At 41.6% G+C, this 13104-nt stretch overlaps 1 protein-coding gene across 2 annotated transcripts in view; it reads right to left on the reverse strand.

The window, feature by feature from the left end:
* The window catches only part of WRN (WRN RecQ like helicase), a 212458-nt gene that overhangs the window by 92128 nt on the left and 107226 nt on the right, over positions 1-13104 (reverse strand). For both annotated transcript variants that reach the window (XM_077476232.1, XM_077476231.1), the window contains exons 20-22: positions 6831-7012; positions 5415-5516; positions 1591-1683 (exon numbers count right to left, since the gene is read on the reverse strand). In XM_077476232.1, coding sequence (XP_077332358.1) covers positions 1591-1683; positions 5415-5516; positions 6831-7012 — 377 coding nt within the window. The remainder of the gene's footprint in view (positions 1-1590; positions 1684-5414; positions 5517-6830; positions 7013-13104) is intronic.

Below are 13104 nucleotides of genomic sequence, written 5' to 3' on the forward strand. Positions count from 1 at the left end.
GGCCAGTGATCGCTTGCATCAGGGCTAAGAAGTTGACCTGCTCCGTGAAAGCCAGATAAGCCTCTGTGTTGCCATTTTGGAAGCTCCCGCCACGTGTGTGGCCGCGACAGTGGACTTAACAGGTGTTTCTTTCAGTTGTTGGAGTCCCGACTGATTTTTGTCATCATCTGCCAGGGCTTTTAGGAGAACACGAAGGTAGGATTATATGTGCCCAGAATGGATATACAGGATATTATCCCCTCTGCACCTAGAAGTCTGTCCTGTTCGCCATCTTGGTCACTCCCTCCAGCAACAAATGTTCTTATATGTGTTGCAATAACCCCAAATTAATTTACACAAAGCTGACAAATGTGCAGTTTTCAGAAAACTAGCCAAATACATTTTGCTGTCATTGGTTTTAATCACTTCAATACCGGGTACTTTCACCCCCTTCCTCCCCAGGCCAGTTTTCAGCTTTAAGGGCTCTCACACGTTGAATGACAATTTTGCAGTCATACAACACTGTACCCAATTGACAAATTTATCTTTTTTCTCTCCCCCACAATTTTTTTTTTTGCTGGTATTTACTCACCGCTGTTTGTTTTTTTCGTTTTTGCTAAACAAATAAAAGACTGAAAGCTTTTCTTTGTTTTGGTTATAAAATTTTGCAAAAAAAATATTTTTATCCTTTACTGACCCGCACTGATGATGAGGCACTAATATGTGGAACTGGTGGGCACTGACAGGCATCACTAAGGGGCAGCACTAATTGGCATCCCTGGTGGGCATGCCTGAAGGGCCTGCACTGATAATCAATGTGCTGATTATCAGCGCAGAACCCCCCCCTGTCAGGAGAGCCGGTTGAGCAGCTCTCCTTCCCTTGTGCCTTGTCAGCGTGAATAGAGGAAAAGCAGATTAACGGCACTTCCTGGTTACATAGGTTCTTTACCATGGTCTGAGATGTGCTGTGTACCAACAGCCCACTGCACTGCCGATTGGCGCGCAGGAGTATAAATGATCCCTGCTGCATCCGTCATTTGACAATACGGTGGGTGAGAAGTAGTTAGGTATCAAAAATAATCATTCTTTTTTTTTTTAAACAAATCATGTGCACGGTTTGAAAATGTAGGCTTCAAATGGGAAAAGACGTGAGCTTCCATATGATCATCTAGGTAGGATATTTTCTCTTTTGAGTTCTATTGAAAACTTTGCTTTATTAGAGTTACAGTACACCATGAATTATAATAATATAATAATCAGGAGTTGGGTTAAAAAAATAAAAATAAAAATATCACACTTTCAGGCCCAAATATAAACTGTGCATGATCACAAATGCTCGTTGCTTAATTTTAGAAAGTGATTTTAGTTACAGGTTGTGTCTTTTCAGCCTGAGGTTTATTGTACTACAAGGTGTTGGTTTAAGCATTTGCATTAGAGGCTGAAATTTTACATCTATGTTGCCCTTTTCCAGTTTTTATAAATTGTTTAACTGTAGTTTTCAGGGCAATGGGAGTACTACAAATGCTACATACAATTTGAATTGCTTTTTAAAAGTAAAAATATATAAATATATAATTGTCCGGGCATTCCTTCTCTAGGGAGAGCTTTTACCTGGTCTTGCAGTTATCACAACATTTTTCAGTTCCCATGATACCAGAGGAGACCTTACGGAGTTGTTTGTCTTCAAAATGAGACAAGATGATCCTACACAAGGGAACAATGTAAAGTAAATAAAAAAGAACAAGAATTTACACGTTAAATTGAATGAGCACAACAATGGGCTAAAACGATCTTCATTAATTTGTTCTTAGGGGATACAATTATTCAGCTTTGTTTAATTCACAGACAGTGATGTCATTCTCAATGAAAGGCAAGTAGGTGTATGTGGTATAACTATAAAGAGATGTCACTCAAAACCAAAGTCAACTCTATAAAATGTTATTTTATTTATATACTTGTCATTATATCATATCACTCAAATAAAAAAAAATAAAAAAAGCAACAGCTTTTATTACCACACACAGTTCCTAAAAAAAATAAAAAAATATTTCCATATATTTAAGCTGCAGAGGGCAGAAAACGGTCTTCTACAGCCTCCAGTTATTACTGAAAATCCTGTAGAATTGGGCATATCTATGCTACCATATTTAGGTAAAGTTTTTTTTATTTTTTAACATTTCAGGATACTGAATTAGTGAATAAACTTGTTACTTTGTCAACAATGACACATGCAATTAAATTTGCTATCTCTCTTTAGATCAGAATACATACTTTAAAACAACCACTGTTCAACTTAGAAGCCATACTCAAAATCTATTGCGCAAAATACATGACATTATGCACCATTTAATTTCATTTTTGATTTATGTGAATAGAGAAAAATTATTGGTTAAGGCAGATGCACTTTTAAATTGAATATAGATAGTGCACTATCAACTTCTGTAACCAGGTGAAGAGCTTAGGGGCTACCTTAAAAAAATTCACCTGAATACCTTGTCCCTCTTATGACTGTGGCTTCCTCCAAAACTGTGGCTTTTCTGCCTACTATAGTCACTGGGACAATTTGGCAGTCAGATCCTGCTGTGTCCACCTGCAGTACTGACAGAAGTTGCTGTACGAATGAAGTCTGCAAAAAGTGGCAGGTTTTAAGATGGAATCGTGCTCGATCGTGAGCTCCCAGGGCTGAGAGCAAGTTGTTGATGACAACCCCAGGTCTCCTACCAACAATTGTGGTCCAGAAGAACTGGATCCTGATCCGATGATCACTGTGATAGCATGTGAATGGCTATGACAGCGACCATTTACTCTGTAGTCCAACCCTGTGCTGTTACTCATCTAAGATCTTCTGTAGAAAGGAGGAAAAGAAAAACAAAAAAAAACAAAGATCAACTAGATTAGGGCTTCATCTAGTTTAGTGAGTGTCAGTGTTAGTTAGTGTTGGTGTCAGCGTGTCAGTTGGTGTCTGTGTTAGTGGCAGTCAATATCAGTATTAGTGAAGTGTAAGGGGCAGTGTTTTTGGTAAGAAAAAAAGGTCTTATATTTGGTGTCCGTCTCAGTGTGTTTAGGTAAGGGAAAACAAAAAACAAAAATGTGTATTTTTGTTTCATGGCCCTACTTTTTTTTTTTTAAATACACACATATGTGGAATCACCGCAATTGTAGGAAAAAATATTATGCAGGTTTTTTGGTAGTGGGTCATGGTAATAGAATAAAGATATACAGTTGAAAATAAAAAAAAAAATTTTTTTTCACTATTTTGGGCCAATTTTCCTTTATAATAAAACAAAATCAGGAGCTATACATTAACCTTTTCCAACAAATGAAGGTCCAATTTATACTGGAAAAAAAAAAAAAAAAAAAAAGATACAATTCACCTCGATACACAAGTAGCTTCGAAACAATACAGTTTTACTAACACGTGCCAAAGTAGCAAAACTGGGTTTGTTTATTAAAGAATATAGGTTACCCCAACATTTCACATTCCTGACTGTGTCTGTTGTATCATATACTTGTGTAAAGTATCCTGTTCTCAGGCGTGGTCAGTTTTCTGGGTGCACTGGGAAAACAGCCTGATCTTGGAAGATCAGTGTATTGCTTCTGCAGTGTACAGCTGTTTCTACACCCCCACTTTGCCAAGCCTCCATGCAGCTGAGAACAGAGATGATGTGATCCCTTATTAACCACTTTCCGACCAGCCGCCACAGTTGTACTGCAGCAACATGGCTTGGCTGTGCGAATCGTCGCCATGTTACGTCGCTTCTATTTGTGGTCATTAGGGGTGCTGTTGCGATAACCGCCGGGCTCCCACGATCACTCGTGACATGGCAAGAACCAGGATCTCTGTGTGTAGTCACAGAGATCCCGGTTCTCTGAGGGGAGAAGAGAGACTGATCGTGTGTTCATATAAAGTATGAACACCGATTTATCTCTTCCCCTAGCTAGTTCCATCCCTTCAGTTAGAACACACACTAGGGCAGTGGTCATCAACCCTGTCCCCAGGGCCCACTAACAGGCCAGGTTTGCATGATAACTGAAATACATTAGAGGTGATCTCATTTGCTGCTCGGTGATTGCAGTATTCTAGTCTGCATCTCACCAAGGTAATACATAAAACCTGGCCTGTTAGTGGGCCCTGAGGACAGGGTTGATGACCACTGCACTAGGGAACACAGTTAACCCCTTGATTGCCCCCTAGTGTCAACCCCTTCACTGCCAGTGACATTTTTACAGTAATCAATTTTTATAGCACTGATCACTGTATAAATGCCAATGGTCCCAAAAATTTGTCAAAATTGTCTGATGTATCCGCCATAATGTCGCAGTCACAATAAAAAACGCAGATTGCCGCCATTACTAGTAAAAAAAATAATAATAATAATAAAAATGCTATAAATCTATCCCCTATTTTGTAGACACTATAACGTTTGCACAAACCAATATATGCTCATTGCGATTTTTATTACCAAAAACATGTAGAAGAATACATATCGGCCTAAACTGAGGAAAGAATGTGCTTTTAGAGAAAAAAAAAAAATGGAGATATTTATTATAGCAAAAAGTACAAAATATTGCGTTTTTTTCAAAATTGTTGCTCTTTTTTTGTTTATAGCACAAAAAACAAACAAAAAAAAACGATGAGAGGACCAAATACCCCCAAACGAAAGCTCTATTTGTGGGAAAAAAAGGACGTCAATTTTTGTTTGGGTACAGCATCGCATGACCACGCAATTGTCAGTTAAAGCGATACAGTGTGAATCGCAAAAAATGCTCTGGTCATTCAGCAGCCAAATCTGGCTGAAGGGGTTAAAAAAAAAGGAAAATAAATAGTTTTTTTTAATATTCATACACAAATATTTTTCCTTTCATTTATATTTTAAAAGAAATGGGATGTTTTACAAGGTAAGGGTTGTATCTGTCAGACCATATAAATTTATCCAGAGTTTTTTTTTCCAGTGAATAAGTGGAGGAACCCCCTCCACTAACTTGGCTAACTTGCACAGTAGGAGGCTCTTAAAAGGGCAATAAATAACAGAATTGCATTATATGTGGAGTACAGAATGCAGAGTTCAGGAGTGTTCCCCAGGGTGTGAGGGCCGGATTCAGTCCACGGGCCTTGTGTTTGCTTTACAGGGTTATTAATATAGGTCTTAGAATGGGGGAGGGAGCAGGTTAAAGCATAGTATGTTTTTTCACTGGACTGTAACTTTAAGGTTGGTTTTGACCCAGGTAAATAGGGGTTAAACTGGTGCAATACATAACATTACCCTAAATACTATTAATAATTCAAATCAGATTAGCATGTATGCCTGCTTAATTTCAAATAGTTTCGCACAAAGCAAGTTGTCTGAAAAGCATTCTGAATATGCAGAATTCTCCTTAGACTTAATACTTAATAGTATTTGAAGAATAACATTTAAATCAGTATGTTATCATACTTGCGTCTGCAATTATTCGAAAGAAGATATTTTTCCATCTTTGCTAACATTTTCAGTTTGTACTCTCGAAAATGTTTATTTTGGATCTCACCCAGCATGTGCCTTGGAAAAAAGAAATATATAAATGTAAAAGATACTCCAAGTATAGCAGAAAACATACAGGGTAATTGCACAAGACAGCAGAAAAGAAGTCAGCAAATTGCATTAATTCATTATATTAATTGCTAGCCCAAAAAAACTAGGAATACTTTACTATGAAGAAAAGAAAAATATGTGTTCCAATAATCAAGACATACTCCACTTACTGAATCCAGGTTGTATATCCCTTTGGGACCATGGACAGCTTAAAGCCCATTTCCAACCAAACCCTTTGGCTGGACCAAAACCCTACTGAGAGGTTTGCAAACCTGGTCACGAACTACAAGAAACGTCTTACCTCTTTGCTTGCCAACGGGGGTTTTTCCACCAAGTACAAAGTCATGTTTTGCTTGGGAATCAAATACTTATTTTGCTCACTGAACTGAAACTCAACTTATAACATTTGCATCATGTGTTTTTTTCTGGATTTTTGGTTGATACTCTGTCTCTATCATTTAAAATACATCTATGATAAAACATTATACCCTTGTTTTTTTTGTAAGGGGGCAAACTTATAAAATCTGCAGGGGATCAAATAATTATTTTCCCCACTGTACATGTGGTCTATATGGGACACATATTTTTGCACAATGTCACCCTTTTCACCCCTAACGAAGCCTTATAGGCAAAACATGTTGAGTTCTTTTGAGAGTGGGTATTTTTTTGTTTTACGGTTTTATTTTTTTCAATGGTTTTATTTGTGGGTTATTGGCAATTTCAGAGGGGAGTTGGACTTAAAAACATTTTTCTTGATAGTGAAGAGGATATTATCATCATTATAATAATATTACTATTACTTTTAGACAAAAAGAGCATTTAACCCTTGCAATGTGGGGAGTGGACTCTGTAGTTCAGCTTTAACTAACATGGGGGTTTATTTACAAAAGCTGGAGTGCGCAAAATCAAGCTCACGTCTGAAAAGAAACGAGTCTGCTTCCAGGTTTTATTGCCAAAGCTTAATTGAACAAGCTGAGGTTAGAAGCAGATTGGTATCTGTGCAGAAGTGAGCCTGATTTTGCAATCTTCAGCTTTAGTAAATAAACCCCATTGTGTCTGCTAGCAAAACCTGACCTGATCGAAAGTGATAGTAGCAGCACTGAAGTGCAAAAAGGTTGACCTGTGTTAGCCTTCAAATCAATCCCTGTACTTCTTACATCCAAGACCTAGGCTGTACATTTCAATGTTTGTACAAGTCCTTCCAACCCAGCCCATCAGAATAATGATTTCTTCCCAGACCAACATTTTCCTGATTACTGCCTTAGCAGATAATATATTTACCTGTTAAAATTCATGTCTGTGGGAGCCCACAAAACATGACATCCGCTCGGCAGCCCATCTCTTCCAGCTCTTCCAATCTCCTGATAATAGGATTCCATTTCTTTAGGAGCTCCATAGTGGATAACTTGGCGAATGTCCGGCTTATTGATCCCCATACCAAAAGCAACAGTGGCAACAACACACTGGTGGAAAATAATGGTTATTTATTAAACACTCATTAAATCCCAAGGGACAACATATCACGTTTTTAACTTTAAATGTAATTACAGTATATAAAAAACAATACTTAAAGCAGTAAAACTCAAAAGAAAATATTACAATATTGCAGCTTACCAATTATACCAAAGCTTATAAAGACTTTTATTCCTACATGAACATAGCTATATATCCCTTCACAAATGTATATTAGCGCAGAAATCTCGTCCGGGCGTCTGGGCCACCGCCAGCTCACACTGCTTTGCCCTCTCCCATTCCCCACCATGTTCTCGGGTGGCCTATATCTCCTGCCTCATAGATTGGAGCTCAGTCCAGTGCCCCGGGACCCCCAGAGTCTCCACCCCTCTCAGTGTACAGAGTCCAGGCAGAGCCCTCCGATGCACACTTCTCCTGGGCAAAGAAATTCTCTGAACTCCCCACATCCCCACACAGCCCTATCAGAGCCGGCTCCCCGGAGGACCCCGCAGGCTTGTCTCCCATCACAAAGTGATCCCTGCCGGAGGGCCCATAGAGAGGAGGATTTGGCATCCAACACCGATTGCCCTGTATATACTACTCTTCCATGGACAAGTGCTTGGCGGTGGGGGGTGGTCAGCTTCAGCGATGTATGCTGGAATTTGTCAATGCTGCCTTCAGGGACGGTGGTGGCCACCAATACATGCAGCTCTCCCCGAAGGAGCACTGTGTGCAGACCGGAATCGCCAAGTCCTCATCTGTGTGACAGCGGACAGCCCCATCCTCCAGCATGGCGTCGACTTACTCACTGACTACAAAAATCAGGCGGACATGACGTGGGGCAGAGCCATACCATGCTGGCCCCGATCCATTACCCGCACTCCCATCAACCTCACCCTGCACCTCGGTGATGGACAACAACAACTGTACACAGCAGCCCTCCATACACCCCACCTACCTAACTTTTTAAGCTGGCTCCAAGATTTAAAGCAAATTTGTCAAGCCCTGGATTAGCGTCTACAAACCGGGGCCACAGATGTATATACACGGATCTTTTTACCTCTCCCAAAGTGATAGAGGTGACAGGTAATCATATTTCCAGAGGCTTCATTCCGTAGTAATTAGACAGACACTATTCCTTCCAATTGCAAATATACATCTTGGTCAATGTACACAGGGTCATCACTAGAGATGGGCGAAAGTTCGGCCTGAACATTGCATGTTCAGCAAACACCCAAATTTGCCCAATCAGAGCATTCTAAGACCTGATTGGGCAAAGCTTTATCCAATCAGGGCACAGTGAATAGCTAGTTGTTAAGGACCAGATCGGGAAGCCAGCCACGGTCTCTAACAACGGATGATTCATCAGCTGTCAACGGTCTTGCCCACTGACAGCTAAATCACTAATCACGTCACTAGATGGCCCCATCCCTTACCTATTTAAAGAGGGATTCCACCTACAAAAAAAAAATATTAAAAGCCAGCAGCTATAAATACTACAGCTGCTGACTTTTAATAAATGGACACTCACCTGTCCCAAGGTCCAGCGATGTCAGCAGCCGAGACCGATCGATCGCTCGGCTCTTGGCTGCTGCCGCCACCATTCTAGGTGAGGGAATCAGGAAGTGAAGCATTGTGGCTTCACTTCCCAGTTCCTTACTGTGCATGCGCGAGTCACGCAGCGCACTAGGAATGGTCCGCGCAGTCTCTGGGACCCGTGTGTCCCCCAGCAGACAGCGCGGCGGGACAGGAAACAGTATAGACTTCGTGGGAGTCTATGCCTGGAAGTGGGTGCACTTAGACAGGTATCTGCACCCCCCTCCCCCCTGAAAGGTGACAACTGTGAGGCCGGAGGAGGGGAGGGTACCGATGAGCAGAAGTTCCACTTTAGGGTGGAACCCCGCTTTAAGAACTGCCAAAAAGCAGAGCAGGCATTCGGCAGTTAGCCTTTGTCCTGGGCGGAACATTTATTACTCATTTACATAGGGAGGTGGCCTGGATCGGGAGGCCCCCTTTGTTAAAGGCGGCTTTCAGATTCCGATAAGCCCTCTGCCCACAGACCCCCACAACCACAGCCAGGGTTGACGGGAAGAGGTCCTTGTCCCCATCAACATGGGGACAAGGTGGGGGAGATGACGTAGGAACGCTCTAGTAGGAGGGAGGGGTTACGAGGAGGCTGAGAAGGAGAAGGCGTGCGGAAGAGGAATGCAGAGCGGGAACACGCCGGAGGGTGAGAGGCTCCGGCTATGAATGACACCGCCGCAAATTGCCGCTCTGGAATCTGCCTACCCACCGGTCGGAGATAACAGCTGACACCGCTCTCCTCTCTGCCGCCCCCCCTATCTCTCTGGAATGTGCAGTTCAAAAGAACGTGGAAGGATGCTAGCAGGCTGGCTGGGATAACCGGAGGGAGACAACTGAAGACAATCAGATAAGATAAGTGCTGTACACCTCTACAAGTATTAGTGCTCTTAAATAAATAGTTTGTCCAACCTGTCAGGGGTAAAGAAATGTATGTAACAGCAGTAAAGGGGCAGCATGAAGGATGACACATATTTTCTCCGGGACACATAAATATTGTGCTTATTGGTGGGACTATTTGTAATTAGATACTTGATACAGAGACACCAGGCTATAAATGTGTCAGAGGAATTGTATGAATATCACTAATGCATTGAAAGTGGGCAGCATGACATCAGACCGCTCCCCTCTGTCCTCCCACCTCCTCGAAAGCAACATAACAGCAGTTCAATAGAGTGCGGAGGACTATTTGCAGGCTGGGATGAGCCGAGGAAGATAAATGAGCGTAATAGATAAGTGCTATATATCTCTGCAAAACATAAGTGTCTCAAATAAAATCCTGCCTAAACTACTGCGGTTAATAAAACTGGAACAAGAGTAAAAAGAAAGCATGAAGGATAATATACGCTTTACCTGGGACATATAACCTAGATTAACACTATGCTTGCTACTGAGACTTTCTGTAAACAGATATAAGATATAAGATATTAGGTGGGAATGAGGGGAATGCCCAGGGTAAATGTATGAATATTACTAACCACATTGAAAGCGGTTAATGGGAATGAAATAAGTATGATATTTGATCGATATTTGATATTTGATTTGATATCTGATCGTATGAAAGGACATCTCCTTAGCTGCTAATCTTTCCAGAAAATCAATTTGGATCTCTCAATGCAACAATAAGAGTACAATATAAGGTAATCTCCCTGAAAAAAAAAGAATCGCATGAAAACTGCACACTCCCCAACATTTGCGCAGAGGTGTAACTTGGTTGAGCAATATAGATACAGACCGCGGGAATCTATATGAAGGACACCATTTGCATGGGAAGCGACCCTATTTCCCTTTTTTCTTTTTTTTTTTCTCTTTTCCTCTATTTCCCTCTCAGGGAGCCCAGTAGGAAGTTCTCAAAGTAAATCTAATTATATTAGTGCGTATGTCCCTTTAGAAGTGGATGACCTGCTAACAAAGAGGTAAAACACCAGGAGAGGCACAATAACGGGGGAAATCCCCTACTAACCCATAAATGAGATACTATGGCATGTGACCCATAGGTGCGTATTAAGGTAATTGGGACGGAGGACACTATTACATAATAGATAAATCCTACTGGGGCGCCACATATTTTTATATTGGACTCTCTCTCTCGGTCCCCAAGAAAAAATAAATAAATAAATAAATAAATAAATAATAAATAATAAATGTTTTGGACAGAAAATACTTGCTCCTAACTGATCACGAATTAGGAGGAGAAACATTTATAGAAGTATAACGGCTGACAGACTCAGGGGGGAAAACCGCTCAGCTATACTCAAGGGGCTCTACCCTGGCAGATACACTTAAGGGGCTGATCGGAGGGAAGTTTCCGTTGTAAAACCACCTGTCGTGGAAAGAGGACGTGAGGAGATCAGCAAACTGGGGAGACGACCACGTGAAACAAAAAAAAGCAAAATGAGTAGAGCCTCAAAGCAAACTGCTAAGGGGGGCCTCAAGACCCCAAAAAGTTCCACCACGGAAAGCACCATAAAACAATTTATGACCCAAGGAGCCAGCCCAAGAGGAGGAGGAGGAGGAAAGGAAAAGGCACCTCCAAATCAGGGAAAAAATAGGGGGGCGGAACAAACAGTAGAGGAGACCCCGGATCAATCCAGAGACGAACTGACAACGGAGAGCGAATTGGAACTAAGTAAAAATGAAGATCATAAGACGGACGATCTGGGAATAACAAAAGGTGCCATGAGGGAGATGCTCCAAAAAATGGAGAATTCTATAAGATCAGATATTAGTATGCTAAGAAGTGATCTTGGGCATTTGCTAACGAGAGTGGAAGCCGTGGAAGAAAGAACTGAGAACCAAGAACAGAAGTTAAACAAAGCACAGACGCAAGTCAATTCAATCTTTCGGAATCAGAGAAAAATTCTTTATCGACTTGAAGACCAGGAAAATAGAAATAGAAGACCAAATCTGAGAATAAGAAATGTCCCAGAGAACAAGAAAGAAGATTTAAGGGAAGCTCTGAAAGATATACTTCGCCCCATACTGGGAAATGCAGAGGAGGCACTCCCTATGTTAGAAAGGGTGCACCGGGTCGGGAGGATGGGATCTGAAGAAACTGGAAGGGGAAGACCCCGTGAAATTATCGTAAGGTTTGAACGCTACGAAGATAAAGCGGAGATCTGGAGAAAATTAAGGGGAAACCCCCCATTAAAATACATGGAAACAGAAATACAAATCTTCCCGGACCTAGCATCTGAGACTTTATCCAGAAGACGTCTTCTGAAACCTCTCTTGGAACAGATGAAAGCACGGAATATTAGATACAGATGGGGCTTCCCGGCTTGCCTGCTGGCATTTAAGGACGGAATAACAGCTAGATTAAGCTTCCCTGAAGAGTTAAGAGAATTCTGTGAAAAACTGGAGATTCAAACTCCAAGTTTACCCGGTTGGACAGATGAGCTTGAGGGAACATCTTAAATGTCACTAATCTTAAATATCAAAATAGAAGAGGAAGAGATAAAAATCTCGGAGGAGATGGGGGGGGAGGGGTGGAGAGGGAAGGGGATGTATGATGTCTGACCGGTGGGGGGGCAGTCCCACTCCCCCCCTTTTTTGAGGAGATACATCAAAGAAGGGAGGGAAAGGAGGAAATAGGTGAACCCCACCTTAGAGCATGAAGACTTAGAAATGGCCAGAGACTTGAGGCCAATTGATAAGTCGAGGGCCGTATGGTGGCCAAAACCAGGGGGGGGAGGGGGGGGGGAGGATGGGGAGGTGGGTGGGTGAGGGGGTTATGGGGGAGAGGGATATGGGGGGGAAGGGGAGGGAGGAAGATGTCAGTAGTGAAACCCTGAGGGAAAGAAGGAGGGAAGGAAAAGAAAAAAGAAAACATGGTCAGGACAGAGAATATGGATAAAAGGAAATTGGAATTAAACTTCCTGTCTTATAATGTTAGGGGGCTCAACACAGCAAAAAAGAGGCATAAAATCCTGGCAGAACTAAAACAACTAGAGGCAGATGTGATTTTTCTCCAGGAGACACATATAACACATACGTCAAGGAGTAGGCTTTACTCTAAAGACCACCCGAAATGGTACTATGGGGATACGATCTCAAAGAGGGCAAGAGGAGTAGCAATAGGATTCGGTAAAGATATTCGATTCACTGTAGAAGGAAGAGAAGCAGACCCAGAAGGAAGATACTTATTTCTGAAAGGAAAACTAGGAAATATCAGGTATACACTGGCTAACATTTACTCCCCAAACAAAAACCCTATACATTTTCTGAGGGGAATTCTGGCCAAAATACAAGAATTTAAAAGTGGCCATGTAGTTATAATGGGAGATCTGAATCTCTGTCTAGACCCCGTACTTGATAGCACGTCCCGGGTACTGGGAGGGAAAAGTACTCAATTAAAAAGGTTAATTCAAAATTTGAATAAAAACCAACTAGTAGACGTATGGAGGGCCCAACACCCCAAAATAATGGACTATACATTTTTCTCCCCAGTACACGGGACGTACTCAAGGATCGATTATATTCTTGTGGAACACAGAGCCCTAGAGATGGTATTAGAAACAAG

The sequence above is a fragment of the Lithobates pipiens genome, unplaced genomic scaffold (assembly GCF_037356315.1).
Source record: "Lithobates pipiens isolate NorthernLeopardFrog02 unplaced genomic scaffold, aLitPip1_a1.2 Scaffold_13, whole genome shotgun sequence".
Taxonomy (NCBI): domain Eukaryota; kingdom Metazoa; phylum Chordata; class Amphibia; order Anura; family Ranidae; genus Lithobates; species Lithobates pipiens.